The 21,254-nt window shown below is 39.5% G+C and overlaps 1 protein-coding gene across 1 annotated transcript in view; it reads right to left on the bottom strand.

Annotated features, from left to right (window-relative positions):
• Positions 1 to 19,777, bottom strand: part of raver2 (ribonucleoprotein, PTB-binding 2) — a 68,743-nt gene extending 48,966 nt beyond the window's left edge. The window contains 3 exon segments of the mRNA XM_054603407.1: positions 4,804 to 4,870; positions 19,497 to 19,636; positions 19,639 to 19,777. Of these exon segments, the coding sequence (XP_054459382.1) occupies positions 4,804 to 4,870; positions 19,497 to 19,636; positions 19,639 to 19,777 (346 nt within the window).
• Between the last annotated feature and the right edge of the window lie 1,477 nt (positions 19,778 to 21,254).

The raw sequence follows: 21,254 nt of genomic DNA, 5'->3' as shown, positions 1-21,254 counted from the left end.
AAAAACTACAATAAAGTACAAAGAGAAAGAAAATGAATAAAACATTTAATATTTTTTGTCACCATTCAACAATTGTGAATCATGGGAGCTGTTATTGTTAAATACTAACTGAGGATTTATTTCATCCCCGTTTCTCTTGATATGGGGCATCAAGCAGTAGATGTTTATTTAATTACCATAATGGCTCAGTGGTCCCTCTATTCAAGAGAGAAAAGTGTGTATCTTTTGGTGAGCGCTAAAGAAGCAATAAATAACATTTCAAGTGTTGCTTGACAATTTATTCTACAAACAAGCAATTCAGACTTTATCCTGATTTCTAAGCCTCTGTAGTGTCAAACCCTACTTCACAGGAGACATTTTCTGCTTCACAGATGCAGCAACAACAACAGCCATCCTGTAAAAGTCGAACAAAAATCACCACCAAAACTCAAGTGCAACTCAAACATACCTTAGCAGTGAGAAGCAAAGAGGGAGAGATACAAGAAGAAGCCTTAAAGACCTTGAAGTAACAAGAACAATGAAGAGAAGGAACTCCCTCATATTAATACTTTCAGAAAATAACATAACATTAAAGAACATTTTCAACATTATCATCTCACAATTTTCCAATTTTATTTTTGCCATTATTATAGTTATGTTTCACAAAATGTAAATGTATTTTCCCTTGCTCAAGTGGAAATAGTCAAAACAGTATGTCTGCGTCTGTATGAGATTGTGGATCTCCATATACAATGTTTGTATCTTTTCCCTTATATTATATACACAATGGTGTGCTCAACGGGGCTGAAGGTCTGGGCTTCAAGAGCTTCCAATTCGGAATTTGTCAGCACATTTCAGCTCATTCACTTAAATTGCTTCACTGAGTGCTTCACTTCAAATCTTGCAACTGTTGCATGGTGGCAAAGACGGAAATTATTATTATTTTCTAAAAGCTGCGAGGCTTCGAGAGGCAGGAAAGGTGAAAGAGACAAAAGAAAAGGAGGGAGAGAGGAAGGAGAGGAGTGACTAAGACTGTAAACACTTGGTTGGTGTGATGTTATCCAGCTGCCATGAAAACCGATCCGATGGCAAGCAAGTTCAACCCGACCGCTGTGTCACTCACACACACACACACACACACACACACACACACACACACACACACACACACACACACACACACACACACACACACACACACACACACACACACACACACCAACATTTCACACACACAGATGCACAGCTTTACATGTGTTATGACACACATTAAACATACACATTCACAAACAGTCATACACAAACAAATATACATACACGCAGAGGTAAATCACAAAGGTTGAGGTTGTGTTTGGGGTAATTGAAGAGGTGACAAGCCCCAGGGTTACCGGATCATGAAAATATTCGAATCCTTCAGCGCACACACACAGACACACACACAGGGTGAAAAGCTACAGAGGCTTGATATCAATCCTCCACACCTCTCTAACTGAAGCAGTTGGGAATCTCCAAACACACACACACGCACACACACGCGCGCACGCACACACACACACACGCGCACACGCACTTATACCAGCTGAGTGAACAGTGTGCACCCTGCCAGCTGAAGCAGCATCGTACCTTAAACAATCCCATTTGTAACTATTTAAATAGGGTGAAAGTGTTAATGAGCAGTGTCACTAGGTTTAACTGGTCTCTGTCCACATCCATTAAACAGAAAACATTAAGACACAGCCAACAGCTACAGCTGATTGAAACGTATACAAATAAAAACAACGGTTTCATGATTAACCATGAAGGTTGTTAAATGTTTTCTACTCAAAATGCTCTCCAACGTGGATACATTTGATAAAAGTGGCCTTATGTTTTAGAGTAGGAGAAAGTATTTTAGAAAATGAGTGCAGCCAGGGTGGCCAAGAATGTGTCATGGAGAGTTTATAGGGGAGCTGTGGCTCAGGAGCTAGAGCGGATCGTCTTTTAATCGTGTCTCCATGTTGAAGTGTCTTTGAACTAGACACTGACCTCCAAGCTCCCAATGTGCAGGCCGGCACCTTACATGGCAGCTCCGCCACCACTGGTGTATGAATTGGTGAAAAAATTGTAAAGTGCTTAGTCTGGTAAGCTAGAAAGACCATTTACAACTGATGGCACACAGTATGATAGTATGTTTGCATACTAAGTTGCAACTCTAAAGGAGCAGTCCAACATTATTGAGAGAAACACTCTTATTCGTTAATTAAGCATAAAACTAATGAGATTTAACATGTCAATTAGTGAGCTTTAGAGGTGCTATTAGGCAGTTTAACAAGATGTTTTCCTGTTTCTGGTCATGACAATAAGCTCAGATAACTGGCTAATGGCTCCAGATACATTGTTAATGTAATGTAATGTATTTCTCCTCATCCAACTCTCTGCAAGAAAGTGAATAAGCTTGTTTTCCAAAATGTTGAACCATCCCTATGAAAAACACTTTGTGTCCCCTCCAACTTTCTCTGTCACTCATTTATCAGTATGGTTGATCATGATATACAGACAGACATTACTGCTACACATTAGTGCCCAAACAAGTCTGAGAAGGTTAACAGTCATACTTCATATTTCAAATTTTCAAACAGCTGATTCCCAGGAGGTATAACCTGCTAAGACCAATTGTCCATGTCTGTCAAAACACATATCTACTCAACCCAATTCCTAACCAGACAATGGAGGTAATGCAATATTTTGAAATTGGAGGAGAATAAGATTTTACTGGAAAAAAATGTATCTGATGATTTAGATGGAACAGCAAGCTTCTGGAATAAGATCTGAAAACACAATTCGGTATTTCTGCTTTTCTCTGTCTTTTTCTGTCTCTCCCTGTTGCCCCTCTCCCCCTCTGAGAGAGAGATAAAGAGCGTTAAGTGAGTGAGGGACAAGGGGAAATTAATGTGGTGCCCATCACTATGGGTTGTCAGGAACATTTTTACATTTCCTTCAACAACTTCTGATGATCTCGGTGCAGGAATCCCATCCCACTCCACCCACCTCAGTACATGAGAGCCCAACACCCAATGCCAACACAGCGGGCTAATTAGTAGGTACCGTTGCTGCCGGACCATTGAGGGCCTGTGTTTTATCAAGCTCTCATTTCTTCCTAAACCCCATTAACCTTTTGGACAGGCTGGTGCTTTGATATCGAAGCTGTTTACAGCTCCCTCTGCTTTCTAACAGCGTTATGTTTCAGGTGTTTGGCCGACTGCATGGATTAAATATAGACACTATGGAAGAGATTTCCCTGGAAAGGGACACACTCTAGGGGCAGGGGGTCTGCTCTGTGTGTGTGTGTGTGTGTGTGTGTGTGTGTGTGTGTGTGTGTGTGTGTGTGTGTGTGTGTGTGTGTGTGTGTGTGTGTGTGTGTGTGTGTGCTTGTCAGACTTCTTATGAGAACCTAATGAACTCAGAATGTGACTAGGATGTGTGAGTCTGTGCAAAAACGTACTAGTGTGGGCGTACATAAGATATTACAAGTAATGCACCCGTCATTTGTACAAAGCCTGAAAAAACTAAATTACCTTTTTGAATTTCCAAGCTGCCAATCAACCGTTTGAAAAAACATTACTTCTTTGCTTTACAAACAACTGCGACCATAACTGACTCATCATGCCAGTCAACTAACGCTTAAATCACCTGTCAATTTTCCAATCCCTTCTACTAACCAGCCACACTGTTTTTAAGTATGCATCACTGCAGACCCCATCCAGCCTAAGGAGGGAAACTCATCGTCTAAACTCCAACTCCAAAATTTCCCTTAACTGTACAATCTGTATAGCATACCACATCCTCTATCCTCAGACTCTCCATGCGAATAAGTAGAAACTCCCCCCCAAAATCCCTTTAAAAAGAGAAATATAAAACTATGGAAATGGTATAAACTACAATACTGTATCCTGCTTTCTTTTGTCAAAAATATACACTCAGTTCCAGTTTATAAGGTCCACTTAGTTTAAGTTTTAAATTCCAATACAACAGCTCTAGCAAGAAATCTTAGGTTATAATGTTCAGTTTTTGTCAAAACTGTTTAACAAATGTATGGACAATTTGGAGGCTGTCATTTGTGGTGAATTATAACAAACTACATCCTCCGAAACTATCCTAGAATTGAATTAAGCATTTATAGCTGGACTATTGTATCAGTTCCTTATAAACTGGCAACGGATTGCATTTTATCTTTAAATTTTAGCATTCAAATTAAGGTTGGACAAATTAGTAAAAAAAAAAAAGTCCATCACATACATCATATCACCACCTCTGGGCTAAGAACAATCAACAGTAACTGCAGTGTCTTAAATATATATATATATAGAGCAGAAAATGAATAAAAAACTGTACTGAATGATTAATGGAACAGATCTTGATCATTAGAGTCACAGGCTTAAGTGTGACCCCTCCACTATTTCTACAGTATGTAAAACAACTGTTTCAGTCATGCCATCACTACCACACCACTTTCCATTTAACTATTAATACAATGTTGTGATGACAGATATGACATAGCTGTATGCTAAGGGTTTGGTTAACAGTATAATTTGTAATTGCTCTTGTACATCTATCTTTATGAGGAACATCCGGAGTTTAAGCCTGAGGATATTATGGATTTTCTGTTCTTCAAATGGCTGTTGAAGACTTGGTTTCAGGGTTAGAATTATGTTGAGTTTATGGTTAATTCTAGTTATTGTTAGGAAATGCATTGTGTCCATGAGGTTTTTCACAAATATATAGGGGTACAAGCGTGAGTGTGTGTGTGTTTGTGTATCTGTATCTCTTGTGAGGTGTGTGTTTTACCTGTGCCTTTGTTGCGGTCCACAAAACAGTACTTTAGTTCATATTCTTTCAGAATCTCATGGACTTCCTGTAAAGAGACATAAAGAGAGAAACAAAGGACTTTAGCTGAGAGATCACCAAAACGACAGAATAACCAAATGTTCGAACACATGATAAAATCTAAACCACAATTTTATTGAAATATTTCTTAATTTGTCAAAAATAAAAACAAATGCCACAAGTTATTAAGATATTAACTATGTCTTCAAATGCGCATTTACAGTGACATCTGTGATTCTGAATTGTTATTAAAGTTGTCAGTTAATTTGCAGTGAATCAAGTAATTTGTTAACAAGTTTAGCAACACACAAAATGAATAACTTTTTCGGAAAATGTGCAATTAAAAATGGTCAGCAAATACAAGTCTGTACTAACTGTCCGGAAGTAAGTCAGAGTATCTCATGTCGGTACTATTCTAACAGCAAGACAGTTATTGTTAACTAACCAGCTGATTACAATTATTACACGAATATTCAAATATTCACATCATCACTCGTCCCTGTACATGAAAAAAAATATTTTCCCTCACGGTAAACTCTTTGATCAGAGACTTCTCCAATTGCAGTCATTTGTCAGGTTATTTATTACGTTTTTGTTTTTTTCAATAAGATGAAAAGATTTTTGTCTCAGTTCAGGCTCATAATCACAGCAGCCCACAACACTGCACTTCAATCCACGCAAGGGACACACACATACACAGCTGCATATCAAAGTAATACATTTCAAATTTATCTTCCAAAGTAGAGTGTAGTCCAAGAGATCCTCACATCTTTTGAGGATCTCTTGGTTAGCAGTGACTCCACTGCTAACTCCGCTGATGGGTTTCACTGTTACACAGAGTCTCTACTGAACACAAGTAACTGGTCAGAGTTTGGCAGCAAGTGTTTTTATTTTAGATATGCTCCTGTGATATGAGCAACCTTGTGGATCCAGTCACAGTCAAAACCTGTCCAAAAGTTCCTGATCAAACAGGAGCACAGTGTAGGCGTAAGAACTGAGCAGTGAGCAACAAAACAAAACAAAAATAAAAAAAGAGCAACAACCACTGCGCTAAAACAAGCTAAACTCTGTGGCACTGAAAAGGTCACTTCAGCAGAAAGCAATTATTGTTAAGTGCCACCAGAGACCAGATGTAATGGCCTGTCTACAGCAGTATGATACAGATCAGGGAGGACTTTCAAACTGTTTTATCCACCGGTGCAGGCACACTGAATTAACCATGATCATGTCTGTATGATGTGGAGACATTCTCACCCTCAATATTTTGTCCTTCCCACATCTTTATCTTATTAGGTTACAATTTGGCTTAACGTATGGTGGATGAGATTTAAACGTCCAGACCCCAATTTGCTAATATTACTATTTGGCATGTCATTTTGGTCCCATATGCGAGTCTCGATCAATTTTATAGTAGTGTGCAGTAATACTACTCGCACTAACTGTATTCATTCTACTATTTCATCACTAAAGTGTAACACATTTGCATTGATAAATTCTGTGGTATTTGCGGTTTTCCTCCTTCTTGTCTTTCACAATGAGGTCTGGTCTTCTGATAGTGAAACAAGTACAGTTTAAGTACCTCAGTGGTTGTGATGCTCAAAACAATTCATCCACCGTTTTACATTAGCGACAAAGTAGACTACGGTGGAGAGTGTGACATATGCACAAGTTTAACTAACTTGGTTGTGATTGGTCAGCGAGCCCAATCCCAGAACAAGCACGCAGCACGCTCTCATACACACCCTGAATGAGTGACAGGCCGGATAGTCACCGCTCCACCGATGCGTTGGCCCATATGTCAGATGGCCACTGCACCACTGGATTGAAGTGACAGAATACCAGCAGCTTTCTCCAGCGTTTGTAGGAAACATTTTTTTTTCTACCAGCTGTTGTGGTGGGTGGTCTCCATAATTTACCCACCAAAGAATAAATTTAGCGCATCGGGCACCTGGGCATTTCGCACCCTGATTGCATAAATTTTGAAGAGCTGATTCAAAGCAAATAAATGTGGTTTATAAATGGGCCTGAATGTGAACAAAAGGACTAGGAAGTGAAACCAATCTTTCAAGAACTGATTAGTATTTGGGAGGATGTGTATTGTCAGCTAATGTTGCCCAAACCCTGTGCTTTTATTCAGTTTTGGTTTATGTTGGCCATGTTTTTTGCTACCATTCAAAGAAAAAGAACAAAGAAATAAACTCATGGTGATACAATAACCACCTTTCACATGAGAGTGAAAGTAGGTTTGACATTTCCGGGAGGTCGAGTGGACAGAAAACATTTCTAATCCCATTCATCACATCATTTCTATAAAGACAAAGATGAGGCTTTCTAAAATGTACATTTATTCTCTTTCTTTCTCTCTAACATGATCTAACCCACTCATGAACATAGTGGAGCAGGAATGTGCCATATCAGTGAAGGCCATGCAAGGCAGCCCACGCAGAGGGTCAAGCTTGTACACAATGTAGGTTTCTAGGGGTTAAAGCTCTTGTATTAACAAGATTTCTGACATAAAAAGGTACTAGACTAAAGGTTTCCTTTATGCAAGAAATAATGAGTGAAGAAGATAAGAAACAAAACAGGAACTTACATTACAAATCAAGTAAAGCGGAGTGCAAAAAAGGAAAAGAAACAAGAAATTGCTTCCAGCTTCCCCCCACCCACTAAATGGTAGTTATTGCAGTACTAAGCAGGAAGCAGACACCGACATTGCAGGGTACTTTGTGACAGTCAGACAAGGTTGAATTATGCCACTCAGTGTTCATTATCTCTTTGGTGGTGCTTCATCACTCGTCCCTGTGCAATCGTGTACTTAAAACTGTGCTGAAAGTTTGTTTCTCACAGCACTGGCACATTACAAGACACTTAAAGACTATTTTTAGGAGTCCAAACAGTCTTGCCTCTCTTCTCAGCCAAACAATTTAACAGTTGAGCACACCATGCTGCACATTTTTATGAATTTCCAGTTTGTTTCACCCTATTTCCTTTTTACCTTCCATGTTTTAATGGTCTTTTTACCTTCATTATCCCTTCACGTTGTTCTACAACGTTCCACTTTGTTTCATTGAGATTCCAAATACACCATTTCAACAGCTTCCTAATTAACACTGCCAAAATAGCTGAGCGGCACTCACAGGTGTTTCAAAACAGCAACTGAGCTCAGTATTTGCTCAGTGTGAGCAAATAATCATACTCTAAAAAACTGAACCCACAAACTGCAAATCATTATTTTATATTTTGACACAAATGGAGCTACATTTCGATGCCTGGTACCACTCTAGAGATGGATAAAGTTGCAATAAACCTTGACAGACTTTTAACAACATTTCATATTTAAAAAGACACTTGTCTTGCCCGATTGCAAGTCTTTGTGACTCAGTGACTAGATGGAAAACTTGGGCGGTATGCAGGCAGAAGTAGTGGGACAAGCTGTTTTCTGCTCAAGCCTGGTCTACAGTCTGTTCCTCTATGTCAAGCTGTTCTGTAATATATAAAGCATTTCATTCTGTTCCATACCTGGATATACTGGTCTCTCTGTGTTTTAATGCTTTAAGAAACTGACATTTACAGCAAGTCCAGCCAGTACCCAGCACCAGCCTAAAGCCCAGGGCCAATTTCTGCACGGATACACACACTTGGTGTAGTATTAAAGCAAACTGCCCGGAGACTCGATAAGGAATGTGATAGCAGGATGTCTGACACCTGGTAAGACCAAGTGGAGCTCATAGGCGTAGTTAAAGTTCATGAAGGAACATGAAATCAGCTTCAGAGGTGTCCAATACAGATGCAGCCATGCAGCTGTGACAAATTTCGAGCTTTATGACTTCTTGTGACTGTGAAATAAAACAACCCAGTCAGTTGTTTGTGCACCGCCTGGATCAGAAAACATGTGTTTCCACAAGCCATTCAGATTTGGCTCCCATTCCTATGTCACATACAGGCTCATTAGAATATACCGCCCAACATCTGAAAATTGAACCTGAAAATTACCATCTGTCCCCTGTAAATGTCACAGTGAAGTGCAGATTACTATTATTTCAATGCAATGGCAAATCTCATCCCTGTGCTTGTAGCATCTGTCCTTCCAGTCACAGCTTCTACTGTCAATTTCCTATAAATAAAGAGCAAACTGACTGCAAATAGCCTTTTGACCCCTCCGTCTGTCAGCTTGTTTGCCAGTTTAGATATTTCTAATTCCTCTGCCGCACTTTGTAAGTCCCTCTAAAGCGAATCCTATTCTGTGCAGTGGAAAGTGGCAAGGTGATGTAAATGAAAGGTGAGAAAACCAACAGGCCAAGAGGAGAGGGGTGGGGGGTTAATGTGTTTACACCTGTTCATCTATTGCACAAACACACACACTCCTTTTGCACCATTCTGTGTGTGTGTGTGTGTGTGTGTGTGTGTGTGTGTGTGTGTGTGTGTGTGTGTGTGTGTGTGTGTGTGTGTGTGTGTGTGTGTGTGTGTGTGTGTGTGTGTGTGTGTGTCAGAAAGATAGAGGGGTAGGGGGATTAAGGGACAAACACACCCTGCATGGCCTCCTTACTGGCAGTAACTGTGTCCTTGACCTACTGATAGAGTGACATGTGCTAAAGAGAGAGCACAAGAGGATGAAGCCCATGTCTGCCAGGAAACAGAATGCCACAAACAACACTACTGTATGGTTTCCAATTATTACCACTACAATAGCTCCATTGTCATGACTCACATTTATAGAGAAGTAATACTAGCACTACATTAATACAAGCTTTGAAGCTTTGAATGTGTGTGTGTGTGTGTGTGTGTGTGTGTGTGTGTGTGTGTGTGTGTGTGTGTGTGTGTGTGTGTGTGTGTGTGTGTGTGTGTGTGTGTGTGTGTGTGAGACACAGGTGGGTCAAACCATGCACTGCACAAATCACTGGCCTATCAAATGCCTGCCAGGAGAGCTTCTTAGAAAAACTGACTCACTTACATATTGATAGCAGATGAACATAAATACACACTAGTGCAGACATCTTTTTTGTAATTCTCCTTTGTCTCTCAAGCACATTCTCAGAGTTTTCACACCTTGTATGTTAGTTTAACACACTCACTCTGCACTGGTAGAATTCCTAGTTAATTATTTTTTTCTATTCCTCTCCTCTTCTGTTCTCTTTTATCTCTTCATCGTCATCCAGGCTCTCTTCCTCTCTTCCTGAACCTCTTCCTGCCCTCGTGCCTTTATTGTATCCTCCTGCTTTCTCCTGTATTTGCTCTTTTTCAGTGCTGGACTAAGCAATGGCTGTCTGGTTGCGTTTTAATACAGAGTTGCTGTTACCCTTAAGGAGAGTAGACAATGAATCAGACCAATGGCGCTCTCCCTCCTTTTTTCCTGACTTCATGGTAAAGAGTGATACAATGTTAATTCATCTCTTTATTTTCTGTCTTTGCTTGCTTCTTCAGTTTTGTTAATTTCTAGTAGAGTAATAACAGATGATGCATTAAAGCACCACAGCAGGAGCAGTGATTCAAACCCATAATCAACCTCAGCTGTCACATGGTCCAAGGAGTTGCGCTATGCACGGTCAGGCAGACTCTTAATTTGGCAATACACTACAAACAGAGGCTCTCAGTTAAGAGCTTGACATACAGTATATGCACTGTATTCATCACCCCAACGTGCTTCCTTGTGTGCAAATGGATGAAATGCTATGCAAATAACCACAAATTTACATACATGCTTGGACCACATTTCCTCTTTACCTGTTGTTTATATCATTATAACCTCGGGTAGATGGAGTAAATATGACACCTATGAATCATAAAAAATGAACTCTCTGACTCTTCACTGATCTGTAAATGAAGATTTTATGTAATTATCTTAGCATGTACAGAAAACAACTACCAATAGAAATTACTTCCTTACTTTTTAATGCTATGCAACCCTGACCACCTCTCAGGTACAGTAAGTGGGAAAGGATTTGGCTTCATTCATCTTTACCTGATAAACTATGCTATGAAATAATTAACAAAATGGGTTTCCAGCAGAGCTTGACCTTAGCATCCGTGCCATTATTCACAAGTTCCCTGAAAAAATATTTGAAGCCTAGAGCTCAGTGTAGCATTCACTACCATCAGTTACTTAACTCACAAAATCTAAATTTGGGGAAAAATCGGGTGTAGCTATAAGTAGTGATCATGTGTGATCGATTAAATCAAATAGATTTCCCTTTATGCATTATTAACGCCTAAATAAATACTATATCATTAAAAATCACCAAGATACACAAAGTGAAAATACTCTTATAGACTTTAAGGATTTGCTGGTGGGGAAATACCATCTTTGTATATTATGTGGGAAGTAAGGAGTTTTCCATGTCACTTCTATATCCGGCTATTTCCGTTCGTCTATTAATTCCGCTTTTTTCATAGAGAAGCTGGTAAATCTGACATCAGAAAGGACAGAACCAGTGGACTGAGGGAAGCAGGTGGCTTGCCCTAAGACAGGACTAAATCTACTGTCACCATGTGTGACCCCCACCTCCCTCCCCCATCCACACCCACCCGTCTCTGCTTGGCTCTAGCCCTGATGCCACGGACCCCAGATTGGAGCTTATTTTCTCCACTGAGAAGGCAGTCACTCCTCACATGTCAACAGAATCCTGCAGACATGAGGTCAAAACATAATTTACGAATGTTAATTATTTTTGACTGAAATTCGATCTACTCTTCAACAAATCCATTGGTCGTCGTCAGTATTCTGCATGTTACATCGCCATGTCGACAAACCTATCGGGTTATTTGAGTATTTGAGCTTCATTTATCTTCAGTATTGTAACAGTGTTGAGATGTGTTAAATCCTAGCTTACAAATAAAACAACCTAAAACATTGCAATCCTTTTTCTATTATAAAATATTTTCGACATGTTACAGCACTTAAGCTTTGCATTAATGTTAGAAAATTACACTTAACTGCAACTCTGAACCGCAGTGACCAGAGACATTAAAGCTAAATGGACTCTTGTAGTAATTTGGGCGCCAGCAAAAGCACAATGCACAATAGTTTGGATGTGAAAAGGTTGATGCCTTCTTCTGCAATTGTATTACACACATTTTTGTTTCATTATTGACTTTAAACAATCAAAAGAAGCTTCACATCACTGGACTTTCACTAAAAAGATAAGAAAGTATTGCTTGAAAATGGTATTGCATAAACACAGATTCAATATATAATGTAAATATGACCTTTTCAATAGCTTTATTTAGTATATCTGTAAGGTAATGTAAAAATAGTGCGCTGCCCAAAACATATTTAAGAGATAATTGATCTTCTTTAGTTAATTTGAGATACATCAGTACGCTATTATGTATGCGAGAACTGAAACAATCTCATGATTCAACAGATTCAACAATCGTGTATTACGGTAACTTGTGATTGATTTGTGTCATTTCACATACACATTTATTGATTAACATGAAAATATCTACTAGATTAACTGAATTGTTTAATTACAACAACTCTGGATTAAGCACATAAAAGGTTCCTCTTCATTTGACCCAAGATATCAAAATTTAATGTCATATGAATTTCACAAACTGTAGAATTGTAGACCGATTCAGCTTGAAGCTGTCTTGCAAGCTATTAGAGGCGTTTTGCATATTGACAGGTTGACTTTATTAATAAAGGTTTTTTGACATAAAATAGTCCGCTTTTTGAATTCTATAAAGGCTTACAAAAGGGACATTTGTGTCTCTTTCTTTATCCTGACAGAATGACAGATCCTATTGTTCCCCGTGGGTAGACTAAAACTCTGAAATTGATTTATGAAAATAAACCTTTGACACGAGGGAGGATGGATGGGTTCATGCTGATAACTCTGACTCTGCCACCGGCATCTCACATGAGAAATTGAAATTCATCAGACTGAGCAATGAGCACTTTCCACACTCTAGTCATTAGTTGCTGAAGTTGCTGTATGCTTTTATGTTCATGGGTAACAAAGCTGGAACTTAGTATGGCTTCCTCTTGTACTCTTGTTTGACCTCTCTCATTACTGTGTTGTTTGCTCCTCAGTAATAAATCCACTGACTGGATTTTATGTCTATATGGAATTTATTGACCAAAGTCAATTACAATGTGCGTCTTCTGTGTAATTTCACTTCATCTCTTCATCTCACTTGATTTGTGTATCAAAAGTATCAAACTTCAGTCCTCTGTGTTACTGCTGCTGCTGCTGCTGCTGTATGAACGTCTAGGATCCTGAGTAAACCGGAAACCAGCAGGATCCTGAACTGGCAAACAGCCCTCCACCTGCTCCATTTCACACTAACACACAACAATGACCTTCCTGTCAAATATAAGCAGTCACATTTATTCTCTTTTAGTATGAAAGTCTATCATCAGTATTGCCAAAACAATCTTGTATCAGCTATCGTTGGAAACATCTATCTATCTATCTGATATGAACAGACTGTGTAAATTAATTAAATTAAAATTCTATTGTTTAAGTTTGTATAATGTATCTCTGGTTTACTGATCACATAGTTACCGTGATATTTATGAAAACATACCCTCATTAATATCCGGATCTTGAGTTTATCCATATCACCCATCTCCTCCTCTCCACCATCGCCTAACATTTCAATAAGCTTGTCGTTGGAGGTGAAAGAGTATCTCAGGTATAGCTCATCATCTCACCTACATAAAGCCGCCAACATCATGACTTATAGAAAGTAAATAAACAGGCTGTATCAACTTGACTGTCCTGTCCTGGTTGCACTAACAGAAGTCAGTCAAATAGGTGTGTCTTGAAAGCCTGCAGGATAATTGCGGCACAAACATCTGCAAAACTTTGAGGTAATGCCAGCCACAGTAAACAGCCAAATCACAACGCATGTGCATGCAGGCTCGTAAGTGATAAAGGTGATGGAGGCTGCCCACTGTCAGGAGGGGTAGATTTCATGAACATCTGCTGCCCGACACGCACACACACATCACAGCATGTAAAGCCAGAGGAGGAAGTGGGTGGAAGGAGAACAGCTCAGGCACATGCTGCTTTGTGACATTTACATGTATCTGTGTTTACTTGTACATATGCAAACACAACACACACACACACACACACACACACACACACACACACACACACACACACACACACACACACACACACACACACACACACACACACACACACACACACACACACACACACTCTGCCTGGTGTTGAAAAAAGCTGTTCAAAGAACATATAAACATGCACATCTTGCAGAACTTTTGTGTTTTCTGAGATACTCTGAATTATTCAAGAACTTATCAGAAGTCCTTGGAAGCTCACACACCACAACCCACATTTATTTTACCCTCCAGTGCATCTGCAAATATGTTTTTACAGTACGTGCTTGGATTTGATTAAACATCATTTTTATTCTTTTTGAAATTCCAAATGGAGTCTGAGATGCACAGGAGTAGGGGAAAACTACTTGCACAATACTTCCACTAGAGCTACTTCCAACTTGGAAGCTGTACCTGTCGGTACCAGGCTCAGCAGTGAATAGGAACATTTATAATAATACATTTATTAATAATATTTGTAGAATTAGATTCCAGTGGTGGACCCATGTGATCAATATGAAAATCCAAAAGTTCAAATGTGTTGAAAATGAATAGATGTAATCTTTATTTTATTTTTAATTCACAACATATATTCTGTTACAATCCATCTTTGTTGGCTTTTAACAACATTTTCAATGTCGTTTGCGCTACTGCTTGCCACACATAAAGGCAGGTTTTTAAAGTTGATTTTAATTAAAAAAAAGTCTTAACTCATTTAATCCGATGAATCACTTTATTTAAATTAAAGATTTAGTTCCAATTATTTTTCTGGGGGTGATGACCTCATGAAATATGAAGACAGACATTGCGAACTTCGTTTGAAAACCTCTACGTCATTCGATACAGCCCTATCAATCAAGCCGCCACCCAAAACTGCAGTGTTTCTGCCTTCTCAGCAAACGAAAGCTGATACAGAACACAACTGAATACCTTCAATTGACGATTCTTTAGTTATTAATAAGTGAAGTTACTTGAAAATGTTGCAACCTTAAAGTAATTATACTCCACAAGTGATTCAAAGGATTTGGATTCAATAGTGGACTTTTATTCGGTGAAATGCTGCTGATTGCATTTTAGCAAACCCTATTGATTTGATATAATGTTATAAGATACGAGTCAGTGGCTCATATTTAAGCTTTGTTTATACTCTTGCTTAGCAACGTAGTGCCAGCCTCCACGGATGGTGTGCAAGCTCCGAACATGCATAAAGGATTTTATGCTCAATACGCTGTTCGTTGCATTATTCTACAAAACGCAAGAGGGCATACAAACAAAATGTACTGTGAAGAGGCAAGAAGATGACGAGTGTAAGCGGCGAAATACCAAAAAAACACACATCCGCAATTCCGAGGAGGAATTGTTATTAACTGTAAACTCATATCTCGTAATCATGTACTACTTAAATGTATTTATTTAACCCCTGTAAAGACAGATGTTCTACATGCATTAAAAGAAGCAAAGGTTGAATATCCTGTAAACAATTCGATTTTGGCTGCAAAATATTTACTCAGATGAAGATGTTTAAGACCTCCTGTTTCTAAAGCATCTAAAAATGAATTGGCCTTCTTTGTATAACCCCTAGAAATGTAAATAGTGCTTTTATAAGTGAATATTCTAAAAGAGCTCTGATCGCAAAGTTACAAAATATCAGCCGTTTTTTGGGCTCGTGTACCATTCCGCAGCTTCACGCCGGCAAGTATAAACTAAGCTTTAAGACAGATAGCAGGACAGTGTTTCAACTCAACGCTCTCCCTGCTTGTCTCTTAACAATCCCTTTCTACTCTCTATCCTTGACATTCTTCTTTCCTCTCCTCTCACTCTTCTCTCTGTTGTTCCCATCCCCCCGTCTTCTCTCTGAGATGAGGGCTGTCAGGGCGGTCATATATATTTGACAGAGTGCACCGTGGACTCCTCACACGCACATATATCCAATCTACGATATAGTGTTCACTAATGGGGCAGTGGGTATGATGGGAATGGGAGATGGTGTTGGATGGGCTTGTTGAGTCACTCAAACCTTATGGAAGATACTGTAATGTCAACACCAGCTCTATGAATATCACTGGATTCCTGTACAGGAACAAGCAACTTCCAAGAGCACCGGGTGACGTTTTCAAATTGTTTTTTACGTCCAACCAATGGCTGCAATTATATAAAAACGAACAAAAGCAGCAAACATAACAACACAATGAAATACATTTTTACAATTAACACTTGAAACGATGAAGGCACTTGCAAAGGACAAGGAAGTACTAATGTAAACCATAATTTTGTCTTTACTAACCATTTAATTAAACTTCAAAATAATGAGAATAAACATAAAACTAAATCCAAATCATTCCCTCTTAACTTATAAATAAATCTGGTTTAAATTGAAATCAAATACTAAACTTGTTTACAAGACATTCAGTCAATGCTTGTGTAACAGAGTCAATTTTAGTGTTAAAATGTTGTATCATAATTACACAAAATATATGTAAATAGTCATAACCTGACATTTTATTCATGTCTCCAGTGTTATTCCCCCAGTTTCTTTGGTCCCCCCTATATATGATGTCTCCTGCCCTCACCTCTCCCCTTTTGTTGGTAATGCATTGGAGAGGTGAGTGATCTAGCTCCGCATTATTTTATTGTAATTCACAATCTAGATTTCACTAAATCATTGTGTATTTCTGTTGTTCTACTACATAACTACCACTGAGTATAGCTGTGGGCATAGACATTTCTTTGCTTTGTTTTTTTCTGTTTTTGTATTAAGTTACAATTACGAGTTTGCCTACTAGCTTAAACTTTGTGTGGTAAGCTAATGCCTCGTGTTCTGTGCTTATTCAATTGTATAGGAGCTCAAGTGCCGTTTACAGCTACGGACCGGAGGGTTTTACATTTTTATTTCTGTCAGATCTGCCAGTGTGGCATAAAGACAATAAACGGAGACCGCCTCCAAAGCGTATCCAGTCTCGGGTCTCTTCCTTCTCCAACACAACACAACGCAGACAACACCGGTTACACTTGTCTATAGAGGAAACCATAAAGTGTATCTTTGGATGGCACGGAAAAACAACACTGACAGAAAAGCAGCCAATCCTTACATTTGAGAAGCTGGATTGTTGTGTAATAAAAGAGGGTTTCTCATCAAAGTTATTTTAAATCTTTCTGTCAATCATATAGTCAACTTATCATTTAAGCACTAATTCTGATATATACTGATACACGACTACAGATCCCAGGATGTAACATATCTCAGCAACTCTGCAGCCTTTCAAACAGAAATGAACTCAGCAATTGGAGAATTTAAAACACACCATTGCAATAGAAGAAGTCAATTATCAACAGAACTATTACCCTGCTTTGGATGTTTACAATATTTTGAAGTGCTGTGATGTTGTTTAAAAGGTTTTTATTAAACATTCATCAGCCAGATCGCTGAGATTTTCTCCACACAGAAGATATGTAGCCTGAGCTTCAACAGTAGCACTTCCAGTCAAAAACGCATATCGCATGATGTCAGAGATTATGAACTACTCCTTTAAATGGATAAATGCATGTGGCATGTTCAGCAGGGCTTCGTGCGGCCTCTCTGAGTGTTCTGCTCAAGCTAACTAAACATCACACTCGTTCTGACCCATGAATAATGTGGAAAATCAGAGAGAGAGAGAGAGAGAGAGAGAGAGAGAGTTTCCACTTCTGTTGCTTCACCTGATCCAAGTGACTTTTCCTCTCTCTCCCTTCTGTTTCTCACTAACACCATGCAGTTGGACTCTTTCACACTCCCTCCCTTAAACACACACACTAAAGGCTTTTAGCCTATTACACACCGGGGGCCTAATTTTGCAACATTCTGGGTCAGTTGCAACACTTTTTCAATAAAGGGTTTGAGTAGATTGACGCAGACAGAGGACTAACTACCAGGATACTGCTGACCCACAGCAGCTTCTGGAAGCCTTTCTGAGGTTAATCGTTGTATAGCCTAAGCTTGCTAGCCTAAAATGCTGAAGCGTGCAGCGAAATTTAAACAACTTTTGGAGAGATACAACTTGACGTCATGCTGCAGTGGCCATTTATGTAACCCACGTTTAGAACCGAAGAAGGCCACATGAGGAAGGGCAGCATGAATGACCAAAACACATATCTCTCGTGTAGTCACTCAATCTGAGCACCAGTTTAAAATCAACTGTTTTGATAGGCCTGACATCCTGGTTAGTTATTGAAAGTATAATTGTTTTTCTAATCTGTTGATGCGGACAGACCATCACTCATAGCACCCCTCATATTAGCAGCATGGTGTCCCACAAATGGGCCGTTTAAGGGACACTCCCAAACCGCCACACAACCCTGCTTTAATCGTCGCAACACCTGATTTGGTGTAAATGCGGCCTAACACACAAACACCAAACAGATTGCTGGTTCTCGTGGCAGTGTGCCTCTTTCTAAGAATATATGGTGCTACAATCGAAGGAATACACCATCAGCTCCTCGTGAAGGCTTGCATGCTGACACAAGTGGTGAACGACCCTTAGTAGTAGATTTGAGTAAGAGACACCAAAGCGGTCTTACAGTTATAAACAGTGAAGTCACTCTGAGTCTTTGACAAGAAACACGCATGCAAAGTTCTAAACATAAAAGAGAAAATGACTAATCTGCCATAAAGGAATGATAATAGTGAGCTGTGTAAACATTCAAAGTCAGAATTAATGTATTCTATCTTTCATGTTTTAAAGAACATAACAGTCTTAGTTAGATGAAGTAGTTGTAGCTGCAACCGTTGTATGAAACAATATTTACACAAGTGGCATGAGTGAATTTTAACTGCACAATATTTTATTGGAAAACATTCAATTTAGCAAAGGAGTTGATTGGGAAAACCACATATGAACATCACTGCACTGCTCGATGCAGTGCAAATATCCAATAGTGTAGTGGCAGATTGAAATGTGGATAAACTATAATAACAAACTGGATGTTTAAAGTTTTTGACTTCTAAAACAAGTCAAAAACTTTCCTTTATTGCAAGGAAAGCCACACAGAACTTACAAGACCCATGCAGCGTTTGCAAGTACAGAGGACATTTTTAAAAAAGTCACTTCAGATACTCCCAAAACATCAGTAAAATGAGTAAATGTTTCTTTATGTAATAACAGTTTGTGAACTGAAATGTGGCCAAACAGGTAGGCTTCAATTGAGCCTTTAAATGCATCAGATGAGGGGATGCCTTCACGCACATTATAATGACAGTTATATGAGTTATAATGAGTTTAATATATGACACACTCTCGCTTGTTTGTTTTAACTCCAGTAGAGAAAACAGCCTGTTAGTATAATCCCATTGTAACATTCCGAACCAATCAAATAAACTTAAAAAAAAAAAAGTTCCTTACAAATATGTTGCTTTTATTTTTTGGTTTATTATAAATATAGTAAATTAAACTCATTCATCACCATAAAAAAAATAACGTAGGCTGCATTTTGAAAGTGCGACGGTGAGTTCAAACTAAACCACCGATGTGCGTAAAAACTGAGAACTAAGTGAGGAGCGCTACTTTGCATCAGTTTTTTGTTTCTTTTTTTCCAAACTACCGTGTACCTGGTTAGTGGTGTCAGGCGGCAGGTTCTTAATGAGGATTTTCCTCCTGTTGCTCAGCTCCTGGCGAGTTTTTGCGAGCCTCTTCTCGATCTCCTCCGGCTCCAGGTCCGGCAGGTCACGGAGGCTGATCTCCGAGTCGGGGGCTGCGCTGCTGCTGCGGCCGCCGCCTCCTCATCCTCCGGCTGCCGGCTCTCGGGGCTGTCCATCTCCGGGGAAAGTGCGCTCTCCCCGGCTAGAGAAGAGTGGACGATCGGCGGCTGGATGGATGGAGCTGCCGCCATCTTGAGTGGCTGAATGAAAAGTGTGAGGAGAGGGAGAGAGAGAGACAGAGAGAGAGAGAGAGAGAGAGAGAGAGAGAGAGAGAGAGAGAGAGAGCAGGTGGGAGGCGTGTTCGTGAAAGAGAGAAAGGTAAAACATCCCGTGTAAAATGCAGAATAAATAGCTTTCCAATTTAATAAAGTAAACTCCTTAATTCCTTACTGTTTGTAATATTTACATACAAACGTATACTACTTGAGTATGTATATGTTCGGCTGTAAAAAAAAAAACATTTTTGTTTTGTTTTATATTGGATAATACGCAGCAGCTAAAAAAATATATTCGATTAGATACATTATTTATTCGTTCAGAGGTAAAATGATGCAGTAGGTAGTTAAAAGTACAGTTTGCAGCTCACGTGGTTTCTAGCCTGTCAGGCTGCACCTCGCGGACTCCTGGCGACCCCAGCTGTCTGCTGAATGTATACAAGCCAACTAAGATCATCACCAAGAGCATCAAATATAGTCTGTTTAAGGCTTATATGCTCCTGATTTTTGCATGGCATCAATGTTTTTATTTTTATCAAGTGTTTTGTTTGATCTGTGAACTGTGTGCAGTGCATTTGAGACAACAGGGAACTGAATGTATTCAGAATTGCACAAGATAAACTTTTTGTCCTGTAGCCCAATTAACACATTCTTTTTTTTTCGTCAAAGACAGAAAACGAGAGCGAGGCATTCATTGGAGAATATCTCCAAACCACCATAGCTACCCATGTGCATAATGTAACCAGGAATGGCATCGTGCCTTTCCTCCTTTCTACCCAAGTCATCCAGTGAATGCCAAACCATCAGCCAAACGAGCCTGCTTGCCTGCACGCCGTGGGTGGAAAGCTGCTCCTGGCAAACACAAAGGGAACAGAGCTCCCCGCCGAGTCCTCACAATGCCTATGTAGCTTCCGCAGGCTGCATGAGTCGCTGACAGACACACACACACACACACACTGTAAATTCTCAATCATAAGATGCATGCACACTGCTGTAGGCCCACAAACATGTCAGCAATGGCGCACATGAACCCACTAAAGGAAATAACTAGAGCACGGTTAAGCCAAGGCCTGTAAGAGACAGTGAAATCAACCTCCATCATCCAGCCTCCATGTTCTCTCAATTGCCATCTGTGTGAAGCGTTTCTTGGCAGATTGGAATCCAGACAATCACAGTTGTCAGTGGGTGAAAATTAGCTCATGTTGCCAAGTGGCTGAACCAGTGGAACTGACACACACCGACTGTACGTGCACCGTTTGTATGAACGCTTCAATCAAGCTTACGCTCAGTCAACTCAAGAGCAGAGAGGCCAAAGAAAAGGGCATTTTAAGACATTTCACAGAGGGAATAGAGGATGAACAGAATGTATTTTTCCTTTGAAAGATTCAACATGTCTTCATGTATCAGCTTGATTCTACTAATTATTATATATGCTAAAAAAAACAATTCACGT

The sequence above is a fragment of the Anoplopoma fimbria genome, chromosome 8, assembly GCF_027596085.1.
Source record: "Anoplopoma fimbria isolate UVic2021 breed Golden Eagle Sablefish chromosome 8, Afim_UVic_2022, whole genome shotgun sequence".
NCBI lineage: Eukaryota > Metazoa > Chordata > Actinopteri > Perciformes > Anoplopomatidae > Anoplopoma > Anoplopoma fimbria.
Note: the sequence above shows the minus strand (reverse complement) of the source record. Positions and strands in the feature narration are given on the sequence as shown.